Below are 13,509 nucleotides of genomic sequence, written 5' to 3'. Positions count from 1 at the left end.
TGGAAGCGCTTTCAGCTCGGCTGCAGCAAGCCTGCCTGAATTGCCACAACTTCAGCTGGGAAGCCTTGAAGCATGTTAGAAGTGCGATATTGAGCTTTCTAACATATCTTTCATATGCAGTACTTCTGTTTTTACAGTTCCAGATGCCGCTCCTTCCAGTGTGTCGGTGGATACTGTGAACAGCACGTTGGTTAAGGTGTTCTGGTTCGGAATTCCGAGGGACAGAGTTCGCGGACACTTGAGGGGCTATAAGGTTGTGAATTTCTCTTTAAATAATGGTATACCCTTTGACAAAGTATTAAGTGACCACTGTCTGAATGATAGATTGCAGTCTGTCATTCTTAGGAAGATGAGAGAAATCAAATATTGCGTTCATCTCCACAAAACATAATTTGTTATAGAAATTCTCATCTCCATACAGGTCAGTTGGTGGAAAACAAGAAATATGCTGGATGGAAAAGGACATCACCCAGAGAAACACTTCCTGACCTTTGTAGGAGACAGAAACTATGGAATGATTCCTGGTCTGGAGCCCTTTAGTGAATTCCGCTTAACTGTTTTGGCTTACAATGCAAAAGGAGATGGACCAGAAAGCTCTCCAGTTGTGTTTGAAACTCCAGAAGGAGGTAAGAAAAAAAGGAAATATGGGATGGAGGGAATTAAATCACAATCTTCTGTGTAACTAGGCAAGTTAATTTTTGTAAAGTTAAAGTCACTGTAAAATCTCCTGTATTCATAAAACTATTTGCTGGAAAGGACTCCTAATCTATGATGTGCTGAAGAACTCTGTTGCTTGCAGAAGGCATAGGAGTAATTTGGCTGCATGTTTTTGGGAAGTAATCAGCATCTTGCTGAGCACAAGCAGCTAGTTGCATGTAAATAAAGATGGAGAACACTAGGTACTGAGCTGACCTATATCTTAGCTTAACAATTATGTGTAAAACTAGACCTCTACAGTACTCTTTTCTGTAAGTTACTGCTGGTGTTTTCCAGTCCCTGAGCAACCACGTTCTCTAAGGATATTAAGCTTTGATAAGGACTCCATCACTCTGTCGTGGGGACTTCCCAGGAAGGCAAATGGCCACCTTACTGGCTACATCTTGCAATACCAGATAAGTATGTTCATGATTTACTTTGATTTTAGAATTCAAACAATTAGATCTTTATTAGCTAAAACTTACTATCTGAAAGGCTATTTCAGAAATTCCTGCAATACCCAGAGCATGAGAACGTGTTTCAGGAGTGTGATGTTAGCTTAGCCTGCTAGAGGGCAGGCCAGGTCCATTTTTTCAGTGCAAAGAGGTTTTTGGTGTTCTTTTCCAGTCTCACGCTGCTGCCATACTCTATTCCACATTTTACACACTAATTAAATTATTTCAAATTTGCAAATGCTACTTAAGATAGTAGTTAAGGCATAAACTGTAGGAGATTTTATCGAAGTGAAACTCATTCAACACGGAATGGTTTGCAGTGAGAATACTTTTGCCACATTTATTCAGATTTTCACATGATTTCAAGACAGCAAGCACCTCTTTTCTGTAAAATTCCTCAATAGAAATGAAGAGGACTACCATGGAGTCACGATATTTGGTAATCACATTGAGAAACAGATAAGCTGCAGGTCCAGAGGTGTTTCTCTCATTCTTGTGAAGAGTAGCTAGTAGCTAGAATAAAGATTCTGAGCAGATAAACTGAGGCAGAATGCAGTATTGATTCTGGACGGTCACAACCACAAATGTGAAGTTTATTGACAATTTGGGGTGTTCTGTATGTTCTTGGAGGATGAAAGTGGCACACAGCATGCATGATTCTTACACACTTTCATTACTCTCCAATGTTAGCAGAAGAGCCTTTGCAGGCAAGGACTAGAGGCTGGACTAGATCCCTTTGGTCGGTTTTAGATGGTTATGTGCAGAGAGTGGATCCATCTCTGGGGCAGTTTGGGAATGATAGCCCCTCCTTTGGCAGCCAGCTGTGCCAGGGCAGAGCTAAATGGCCCACCACTTGCTTGTGAAAGTTTGCAGATGTTTGGAAGCAAAGTAAAACTCACTTTATATATATTTAATATTCTAAGATGGCATAATTTTTAACTCTCACTCAATGTATGCATATCTGGAATAGGAGAGCTCTTTAAGTGCAATAATAGCTCAGCAGGTAGTTGGGTGATTGACAGAGATGAGACAAATCCCATTTAAGTGCTGCACAAAACAGTAAGATATGCTTATTCAGTCTTCCATCCTTCCTGCTTCCTGCAGAATGCCTCCCTTGTAGGAGCCCTCCGAACGCTCTTTCTGCCATAGCGTTCAGCCACTGGATGTGCCTCTACTCTCTTTTATCTTGCAGTAAATGAGACGCATGAGATTGGCCCTCTGAACAACGTCACCATCAGCAACCACTCCACGCTCAGCTGGCGATTCTCCAACCTCAGCTCCAGCACCAAGTACAAGTTCTATGTCAGGGCTTGTACCGTGAAAGGCTGTGGGAAGCCAGTCACAGAAGAAGGCCTAACGATGGCTCAAGGGAGTAAGTTAATAGGCAATATGTTTTTATGTGGAGAAGCTTTAACAATAATGGAAAAATCTATAGAGAATATTCCAGGCTTGACATTTCCTCTGTAATTAGAGGAAATGAATTTGTTTTTCTTTGCATGAGAACAATCAATGAACTTTTAATGTAGCCATGCAGCACTTCAGAGAAGAGCAGCTTATCTGACTGTTCCATTTTGCTGTACAGTGCTATGTTTCTATTCCCACCGATCAACTATTTAAGCTGTACTAGAATCAGCAATTTGTGTTTAGTTGTGAGCAGAGAATTGAAGATCTAAATAATCAGTTTTCAGTGAATTATAAAACTAAATTCTGCCCTTGCATATAAACATGGGAACTCGCAATAGCATTAGTGGCAGTTAATTGACATGGAAAATCCATATTAACATAAAGGTGACTGTAATGCATTTGATCCATTATTATTCTTTCGTCAAAGACTGGAAGAGATCATTTGCAGACTACTTATACCTTCTCCTAAACCACTGATTTGCAGTGATTTAAAGGCAAAATATAAGCAAAATACTACGACTCTTCTTTCTAATTCAGCTGAAATGACACAAAGTGTACTGAGCTCAGCAAGGCTGGAAACTTGCCAATGCCAAAGAACAAGTCCTTAGCTATTAATCAGAAACCATGGCTGTAGACTTACCACAGAGAGGGAGAAAAGAATGTGATAAGCAAGAGTGTTCTGGCTTCATCATTTTTAGTGATGATAACGGTCTATAAGAGTGTTGATACGAAATAGAAAAATGGTTCTTGTTGCATAATGTCCTATCAGACTTCCAAACTGCAGAAGGTCTTCAATTATTGAACTTAGAGGAAAGAAACAAGTAAAGAAAAAAGATTTAATTCATTACCTCCCACCCTTGTCCAAGTTAGGACCCTGTATCTGCCACTGAGATGCCTTTAGAGTTTTCATTCTAAATTAAAACAATTTATTTCCTTGAAAATATGGAGTGATATCAAAAGTCCAGGTTTGTCATTTAAGATGACCCTCATAAATGGCAGATTTAAAATGTGGTGCCTCTTAAATGAAAATCCATAGTAGAGCACTCCAAGTTTCTTTGGGTTTGATTCAGTGATTTTATATCCAGTATATTCCATTTTTAGCAGTTAAAAAGTAAAGCTTTCTTCGTTCCGTTCATGACTTTGAATAGCTTCCTTTGCTGTAATGTGGCTTTTGCAGACTGTGTCATGGGTGCTTCAGAGTTTCAAAGTACATTCCCAGGAAAGTGTGGACATTTAGGCAGAATTTATAGATCATTCTCATTTCATCACTGATATGTTTAAACTGAATTACTTTCATTTATTTGCAACTATCCCTGTTGGCATAGTCTGGAATTGAAGAGTAAAATCATATCTTCCATTTAGACATATCTTTTATACTTATGTATCAACACTAAAAAGAAGTCTGAGTGAGAAAAGTTATTGTGATAATTTTACAAGCTTGTCATTTCTGTGCAAGCCGTGCTGCAGTGAGCTTGCAGGAGTGTGACTGGCTGACTTCAGTGAGCACAGGTTCTCCCAGATCAGTACTGCAACTCCTCTAAGTGGGCAAATCCAACCCTTTCTTCCCTTCCTCTACAACTGCAGCATCTTCCTCAGTGAACAAACCGTTTGGATTCACTGTTTTGTTGGAAGACACATGAATTTGGATTGCCAACACTTTACCGAAAGGTCAATATTGATAGGAGAAGACAAAGTCCTACTCTCATCTCTGCCTTCTCTCTCTAGTGGCCAGAGCCGCAGTCTGTCCAGGCGGCAAGTCCTCCTGGGCCAGTGGCCGGGTGGCCGCACCTGACCCGGCTCAGTTGGCTGCTGCCATTTCTGCATAATCACTTCACAGAGGAAAACCACGCTTTAATATTTGTCTCCTTAATTAAGAGTGCTCATTAGTGCCCACTGGAATTAATGAGGAATAGAAGCAGGCCATGCAAACACATTGAATTACAATATGAACAACTGAATTAGGGTTTCAAGACCAGAATTTTTTGTCTGTAGTGAAATTTTGCCTATGAACCCTGCTGAAGAATTTGTAAATTGGTAATATTTGATTTTAACCATTTACTGTTAGATGTTGATAAATAAATATTGTGAATTTAATGTGATTTCCATCAACGGAAGTAGATATATTGTTTTTAGAAGGTGAGCCTTGTCTAACTCATTTTCAGCCAATATTTCTTAAATGACCTACCAACTAATTAATTTTCCCCTTGAAAATGTCTGTTTCCTAATGGTGTTAGCCCTCAGCAGGACAGCACAAAATATTGTTCTTACGTAAGTGAAGAAAAACAAGCATTTATTGTCAGAGTCCTTTTTAACTTAAAACTTCTTTTCATCTAGAGCTACCAGTGTATTTAGAGGATTACTGAATGCCTATTACCGGTTGAGAACGATTACTTAGAGTCCAGAAATTCAGGCCTTAATGAAGTCTCCCCCTGAGGAAGCCATTCGACTGCAGCTTCCCTTGCCAGAGCTCACTGGTTCCCCCGTGGCAACTGGCACCAAATTCCCTGGGCCTTCAGAATACCTCAGCTCGAGCGAGATTTTGTGAGACGAGGAAAGTAGCCATTATTACAACATGCCCTTTTAGCTCTCTTTCGCCCCAAGCGCAGTGAAAGAGGGAAGGTGCGGTGCGCTCAGCCAGCTGTGTCTGCCCGCGGCGTTAGCAGCAAGGCCCCGGGCCCGAGGAGGAGTCAATCCAGCTCCTCTGGGCCAGACAGGAGAAGCTGATGGGATCTGAGTGACATACTTCTTTTCCTATCATGGCCAGGGCTCTGCTCTGCTCCCCCAGCTTCAGCAGGGCCTACACTGGCGAGCGGGAAGAGGCTCCAGTGCCTCCTTGGAGCTTCCTCCTGTGGAAGATCATCAGGAGGAATAGTTGACTGCCAGCTCAGTAACCTCAACTACAAATCCTCCTCAAAAGCTTTGCACTCAGCAAGGCGTAATAATCTCCACAGTTTAAAATCTTCATAATTTAGCACAATTTACCTCCTGCACTATAAAAACCCAGAGATGAAGAGTAGTTGTGATGCATGTTTATACCCTTTTGGTAGCCAGTCAGCAGAGGAAGAGTGATGAAAGTTCAACTTTCCATTCATTGCGAGCAGATGTATTTAGACAGGCATGGTTATAAATTAAGATATTGCCCACAATTACTATTTAGCTGTTAGGCTGCCAGCTTTTTTGTGTAAGTATGTTTCCTAACAGATGTGCTAACTTTTGGAAAACTAACACTCTTGCAAGTCTTTGGGGGCAGTTTATATTGTTTTTCCCTTTATACCATAACCTTCTATAAAAAATGTGTGTTCTGTCGTTCTCATAAATCTTGAAGCCCACTAGGAATATTGTAAAATTGCAGTTCAGTGTTTAATGTTCATGCTAGTCCCATGATATGGCTGATAAATAGTGGGGGAAGATGAGAAGTGCTGGTGATATGCCTTTATTACTAATGCTTCTTCTCCCCTATTGTAGATTAAAAACTGAACCCAACTGCTTTCAATTTTCTGAAGCTAATTTCTGCAGCTCACTGACCTTTCAGTATATTGAGCTTTTCCTTATCTGTTTATCTTTGCTTTTATTTTTCAGGAGTCTACACTGCTTTTTCTATTGCAGCCACCACACTTTCCCCCCATTAGCAATGCTTTTTCTTCTGTAGGTGCTTGATTGCATAACGCAGACCAGAAAGAAATCGCATGGAAGGAAAGCTCCTAATTACTCATCACTGGACACACATACTGAGTGTTTAAGTCTCAGAGGGAAAAAAAAATCTGTTTAGTGTTTTGTGGTAGTAAAAGTTTAACATCCCAGACAGCTACTGGTTCCAGGGATTTTGGGTTAGGCTGCTGAGGCAACATTCCATGGCAAATTTATCCCTGATCCAGCCAGGCCCTGAAGTGAGTGCTCAGTAACGTGGAGGGATCACCTGGCTGGCAAGGGAGTGTTTTTCGGTTGTACCAGTTCCCTGTTCCTGCTCATGCAAGTAGCTGAGCTTTCAAAAACAAGTGGCCAGCACGGGCTGCAATTCAATAGGTGAGAGACCTGGGCTGGTTCAGTTGGTTTAACCAAATGCACAACAAACAGCGGCTGTGGGGCTGCCGTTGAGCTCAGGGTAACGCGTTCTGCTTGCGGAGAATTCAGTAAGACCTAGTGAGGCCTCTGTTGTGTGCAGATTGGAGTATATGATTATCAGGTGTGCTTGGCATGCATAAGTGTTATTTGGTATTTAATGCATAATGAGATTGAAGTTCACATTAAGTCTTGTTACTTTATGTTTCAATTAAATGCATTTTTCTGATGTCTCGATTTTAGAAAATGTAATTAAAATATACCTGTTGTATCCTGTTGCTTAATTTGTGGTTTGATTAAAAATTATAGCTCAGTTCCACATACTTCACTTAGCGAAAGCCACCAATAGATGGATTAATTTATGCTAATACACTGTGCTTCAGTATCAGCAGTATTTCAGCTGTATGTGTTCTCTCTGATTCCCAATGCTCTACTAATTTAAATGCTCATTGTAATATATGTATAGTTGCCTTGGAAAACTTATCATGTGTGGCTTCTTTGATTGTGCCTGCATTGGTCTTAATCTTTTCTTTTTTTTTTCTCCTTCAGCTGTCAACTAAGCCTTAATCTCTCAAAGCTTCTCGCGTTGCTTGTTTACTAGTTTCAGTGTTAATGAGCGCTATTTTGCCAGGAGAGCTCGCTGGTCGAGCAGTTTCCAAATTGTACTGTGTGCTCAATGCTTTAGCTAAGAGGCTTCAGGAAGATGGCCAGATAAATCAGGCAAATTAGACAACTGAACACAATTAAAGAGTCATATTTATTAATGCCGTCTTCCCCAGTTTGTTTCCTAACATGGAAGCTAAATGCACTCTTACAGTGGATGCTGTACCCATTGGGTAAGCAAAGAAATCCCTCCTGTGAGCAAACAATTCTGAATTTGGTGGTATGCACAGACTTCTGATGTAATTTTTGGAATGATTGCTAGCATATAGAGATGTCCTTTTACTGTTATGCACAAATTCTGTTTTTTAAAAGCATATTTAATGCCCTTACTGCATTATTACTGCCCTTAGTGTCTTACTGCAGACAAGTACAGTAGGAGAGCACAAGTGAAAAGACTCTAAAATTAGACCTATGGAATTTCCCTTCTACCTCCCAATCAAATACTAAACTCATCAAGAAAATTTAAATACCCGAATATCCATTTAAAAGAAGACTTCAGTTCTATTTGAAACAGTATTTTGCACAGGCATTGTGGAATTTAAAAGGATATGGAACGTGGAATTAAAAGGATGTGGAACGTCACTGTCAGGAAAGAAATGGATATGAATCCCAATGTTATTTTATTCTGCGAGACATACAAGAGTCCGTTTCTAGATAACAAGCTGTCCTTCCCTGCTGAGTTCAGTTCAATGGGAGAAGCATCAAACCCCAGATTATCTATACAAAGCAAGCCCATTTTCAAGTTGTAATTTTTTTTTAAGCATGCATTAGTTAAAGCAGATCCATAATCCCCTGTCATTGTTAACTCTCTTCCTGGGAAATGTACAACAGCCTTCATAAACGTCAAGATTATTTTGGTCTGCTGTTTATTTTATCTGATAGAATATTAAATGAGGGAATGTTTTTTATTTTGCTCTCTGCTTTTAAAAATCAGATTATATCTGATGACAAATGTTAAACCTTCATTGTGTGTCATGTTTTTGTGTTTAGATTATTTGTAACTGTGCATGTCACAGGCCTTTCAATGACTAAAATTAACATTGCTTGACTATGTGCATTTCATAGGTAAAGGGATCGGCACGATTTCAGAAGCAGTAAACCCCACCCAAAAGTTTCACCCCATTGAGGCACTTGAGCCTGGAACTGAATATACAGTTCGTCTAGTGACTAAGAATTGGGTTGATAACAATAGCATTTTTGAAGATGTAATTGAGACAAGGGGGAGAGGTGAGAAATGAAGCCTTCAAGGTGATAAAGATTTATTTTGAATGTAAATAAATGTTGAGGTGATGTATTTTGATATGCACTGGAAGTATAAACTTAAATATCAAAATCATAAAATATGAATTTGCTCTGTGATTTCTTTTAAGTTCCCTCTTGCAGTTGAATGCCATTAGAGCATAAACACATCCAAGGTTCTCAGTGAAATGTTACACTTTACTTGATACACAGTAACCTGGAACAATTAGAGACACTTACTGAACGTCATTTTACCTCCTATGCAATTTTGAAAGGGTAGTTTTGTGATATAATCCATGTTAAATGTGCTACTTAAGTGGTTTGCATGTATCAGGTGCACTTTTAACTTCATCTCTTTCGCAAAACTGCTTTTGCATGAGCAGCTTAACAGTGCTCCGTTCAGCTTTCCTAGTTGGCATTAATCCTTTGAGTCAAATACTCCTTTAGCATTTCTTTTCCAAAACATCTATATTGTGCTTTGTAGACACTGTAGTCACCTTAGGTCTAAAAATGTCACACTGGGACATATTTCTGTCTTGTATTTCTTTAAATTGAGCACAATATGTAGTGACAGATTCAATTAAAATTCAGGGAAGAAAATGTTAAGTACTCACTTTATGGAAAGGTGATGCCATTTTCATCTGGTTAATTTTCCTCTTTTTACTTCTCTCTTGTTTTTGCAAAGCTTATGCTGGCATTTATGATGGAATTTCCACCCAGGGGTGGTTTATTGGACTGATGTGTGCCATCGCCTTACTCACCTTGCTGCTGCTAACTGTTTGCTTTGTCAGAAGAAATAAAGGAGGAAAATACTCAGGTAAATGAATTCATTGTCATTTTGCTATGTTCACAAGTTAATAACAAGCATTATTCAGACTTCTGTCTCTGGAGGCTGCAAAGCCACAGGCAGAAACACCCAATTAGGATCTGTAGCTTTTGATAAATATCCACACAGAGATTTCTAATGAACAGAGGCAAAATCGTGCTCTCTGGGTGAGAGAGCTGGGGGCTCGTGAGGGAGCTAGCCCAGGTCTTTGATACTGCTTGCTCCATCTTTTGGCATTTAATCCACCATAGAGTCAAGGTCCTTCACAGATGCACCTCTGAGCCTCTTGTGAAGGACCACGTGCATGTGCCCCTTCCAACAAGTCAGTGCTACCTATATAATAACTGATGTGTGCTTCCAACTGTAGCCAAATCGCATAACAATGAAATATGGCACTAAAAATATTGCTGTAATTTTCAAAGCAATAACTAAGATTTCAAGTGTATAATACTTCCTAGCTCTCTTAGAAGTTAGGAAATAAGCACTCAATGAAAGTATGCCCTTTGAGTGCAGTGAGACATTTAGTGAAAGTGGTCTTCTTCCAGTGGAAGCTGTAGGTAACGGCTGCCTCAGCTTTCCCATTTCCCATTTCACCTGCAAGAAATAAAAAAAAGTCCATGACAGAACATGGCATACAGATCTGTGCTTTATTTTATTTGTACAGTGAAAGAAAAAGAAGATTTGCATCCAGATCCTGAAGCTCAATCAATAAAAGATGAAATCTTTGGGGAATATAGGTAAATAGGACTTGCTTTAACAAGCGTTTTTGTTTGTTGGGTTTTTTTTTTTTTTTTCATTTCTGGATGTCATCACCAATTTTCTTTTGGGACATTTTATAGCATGCAAGTAACACTATTTTTCTCATTTTCAAAGCAAACCTCACTGGAGTGGATGATAGTAGGAATATACAGGTATATCCAGTATACTTAAATCCACCCACGTTGGGATATAAGTAAATGTCGGTGTATTGGTTGTTATTTTTCACATGCTTTTTATTTAGCATTGTGTGAATAATGTAAATATATTTGATAATTTGGGGTCCTATTCTAATATCCACAGAAGTCTAAAGAAAGTTTAAAAAACAGAGATGGCAAAAAAAAAACCTCACTACAGAAGTTTCTGTATGAGAACTGAAATAATCACTTTGACTGCTTTAAAATAAAGTTTACAGTATTATGTAACTGTGGTACGAAGTAACATGCATCATTATATGATCTATACTGGAAAACTCATGTAGCTGTCCTTAAAAGTTTCTGGAAAAAAAAATCCCACTTATATACTACATTATTTGTACTGGAGTAGTTTTTTTTCTGCATAATTTCACTTTTATTTAATTTTTAATGCTTTCTAATGGGACAAATATTTAGAAAGGTAAGAAAGACCTGAGGTTAACTTTCACCCCACCCCACCCTTAAATCCAAACTTTTCTTTAGTGATAGAAATGCCATCTGCAGAAAAGTAGTAAATATTCTGAATGCATACATGTTATTGGTTAAATACCAAAGAAATAAAATTCAGGCATGTTTCTCTCTCCTTTTTTTTTTTTCTTTTTCCCATTAGATAACATTACCCAAACTTTGGTACAAAATTGGTATTAACAAGGATTGTAGTCAAATAATTGCACATCTAGTCTAGAGCTCTGATTTGGGGGTTATTTGTAGATTTTTAGTTGACTTTCCCACTTCCTTTTGGGTGTGATTTTTTTTCTTTCCTTGAATGTTTAAAAACGCTGCCACATCCTGATGGTTTCTCTTACCTTCCACCCCTTAAAGCCACAGAGAGGATTTTAAGTAATAATTTGACACGAGCGGGCTGCGGAGGAGCACATGATGCTGTAGCAGTCTGCTTGGCTGTGAGCTGCTGACCATGGGCAATTCTAATCATGCACGAAATGGTGAAATGTCAGAGAGGGACAGTCTAAGAGGGACACCTGACCATACCGAATAGATAGCCCTAAAGTAGTCTGAAACATTTATGTAGAGCTCAGATAGGCTTCTCATGCATCTTTTATGGAGCAAGCAGATGCTCTGCAAAGTCTGGGGAGGTTGAAAATGGCCGTGGGGTGCAGGTGCTTTGCCTTCTTCTCTAGAGATAAGTAAAGGTTACCCACTTCCATGTTCAGGCATTAGATGGATTTCTTTGAGCCTTCGGCATTGACCATAGGAGGAATGTCAAATGGAATCGCCAGAGTTTATTTCATTCTGGTTGTTGGTTTGTCCATGTCCTTTAAATTGATATTGCACATATGCTGCATATTAGCAGATAGGATACTCTGAAGTTTTACAATGCAAATTCTACATTATTTCTCCCTTTTTGACCCCTTTATCAGAGAAGAACTCCAATAAGACACCAGGGGAACAGATGAAAAAAAAAAAAAAAAGGGCGGGGGGAAAAGCCCATTTTGTTATTTCCCTAAAATCAAATAAATGTTCACAAAGCAGTGAGATATAACCTCCAGTTTATGCCTCATCCCATTACTGATAAACTTCAGTTCATCCACCCACTTCAAAAGGAGAATGCAACAAATGGGCCCTGAAAATTGCTCACTGCTTGTAAAATGAAAATGCCTCTTTCAGATAGGTACAAAAGGCTTGGCATAAGCTCTGCTCCCTGGAATAGATCCCTAAAATCCCTTACACCATTTTTCTTCCCCCTTCATTTTCTGTTCTCCTTTACTCTGTCTTTTCAAAAACAAAGCAGAACACAGGAGTTATTTTCAATAGGGTTTCCCATTTTAATCAGTTTTGTTAAGCACAGACTGATGTAGGTGGAAAATTCAGGCAGCGCGTAGTCCACACACACGAGCTGCGCTGCCCCGAGCAGGAAGCAAACGCGCAGGCTACGGTGGATGCAGAACCCTGTGGAAAATGTCTCACTTGTTCCTCCTTGGTTCTCTTGTTTAAAAGTTCTCTCATTTCTCTGCTTGCACTAAAAAGCTGGATTTTTGGAAAGACGTTTCTTTGTTTTGTAGTGACAGCGATGAAAAGCCGCTGAAAGGCAGCCTCCAGTCAATAAACGGGGACATTAAAGCCACCGAAAGTGCTGATAGTCTGGTAGATTATGGAGAAGGGGAGCACGGGATGTTCAATGAAGATGGTTCATTTATTGGCGCTTATTCTGGATCTAAGGAAAAAGGATCAGTTGAAAGCACTGGGAGTTCTACAGCAACTTTTCCTCTCCATGCATAAAATACTCATTTCTAATTGTGGTATTTATCCTCACTAATACTCCACAGTGATTGCAAATAGGTGATTGCTGATTGAGTCAGCCAGCAACCCAACATCCAGGTAATATCAAAATAAGTCACTGCCACTAAAAGATGTTTTTTGTTAAGACTTTTTGTTTGAGACTTGTCTTTTAATGAAAACCGATCAAATCATTCCTTGTTATACAAAATATGTCACTCAGTTTTACCAAAACACAGTTTCTCAGTGTTATATATGTATAGTTAACTTGCTACTCTGTTTGGTTCTTAGTTTTGGGATATGTTTCTCTGTAAAATATATTTTTTGTTGCGTGTCTTTTGTCACTTTGTACATAGTTTTATACCCAGTATTCCCTCATATATAATGACCTCAGCCATGGAGAAGTCAGACCATCACAAAAGAAAAAAAAAAAAAAGGCAAGCAAAAAGACAGGTTGCTCTACAAAGTGACACAGTCCTGCTGTGTTGATCCTGCTGAGGAAAAAAAATCATTTTAAATACTGGAGTAATATATTCTATGTATTATTTAATTTTTCATTAAAAAAAAATTTATTTGCTTAAGATACTCCGAAAATTTTTTCAGTGGTTACAGCTGACTGCAATTACCGTTACTTAGAGATGCAACTTTATGCGTGGAAAAATTTCTCTCAAAAGATAAAGTTCAGATCGTGTGTATGAATCTTCTGTCCAGTAGCTGGCACTATTTCCTTAAATAAAGTAAGCTACAGTAACTTTCCTGTGGCAAGGTAAAACAGGGTTCCCATTTGACCATCATTAAAAAGAATTTTAATTTGATTTCCTGAATTTCTGCAAGCTGCATTTCTAAGCGTAAGGCTTTTTGCCTGTCTCATATCTGTATATTTGTGTGCTAGCATACATTTCATGGGGACATTGTACATATACTATTAATATTGACACAATTTTAAATCAGCCTTGTTTTATGAGTCATGATGCTAGCATGA

At 38.9% G+C, this 13,509-nt stretch overlaps 1 protein-coding gene across 3 annotated transcripts in view; it reads left to right on the top strand.

Moving 5' to 3' along the window:
• CHL1 (cell adhesion molecule L1 like) overlaps positions 1 to 12,660 on the top strand; it is a 53,716-nt gene extending 41,056 nt beyond the window's left edge. For 2 of the 3 annotated variants that reach the window (XM_088532070.1, XM_088532069.1), the window contains 8 exons: positions 138 to 253; positions 422 to 626; positions 994 to 1,116; positions 2,344 to 2,523; positions 8,343 to 8,504; positions 9,202 to 9,333; positions 10,007 to 10,079; positions 12,314 to 12,660. In XM_088532070.1, the coding sequence (XP_088388196.1) occupies positions 138 to 253; positions 422 to 626; positions 994 to 1,116; positions 2,344 to 2,523; positions 8,343 to 8,504; positions 9,202 to 9,333; positions 10,007 to 10,079; positions 12,314 to 12,530 (1,208 nt within the window). In that variant the 3' untranslated portion in view covers positions 12,531 to 12,660. The remainder of the gene's footprint in view (positions 1 to 137; positions 254 to 421; positions 627 to 993; positions 1,117 to 2,343; positions 2,524 to 8,342; positions 8,505 to 9,201; positions 9,334 to 10,006; positions 10,080 to 12,313) is intronic. The other variant, XM_088532071.1, reaches the window with a different exon arrangement.
• The last annotated feature ends 849 nt before the right edge of the window (positions 12,661 to 13,509 follow it).

Source organism: Tinamus guttatus, unplaced genomic scaffold (genome assembly GCF_059628265.1).
Source record: "Tinamus guttatus ecotype Peru unplaced genomic scaffold, ASM5962826v1 Tinamus_guttatus_pri_ptg000451l, whole genome shotgun sequence".
Taxonomy (NCBI): domain Eukaryota; kingdom Metazoa; phylum Chordata; class Aves; order Tinamiformes; family Tinamidae; genus Tinamus; species Tinamus guttatus.
This window is presented reverse-complemented; position numbering and strand designations above follow the sequence as displayed.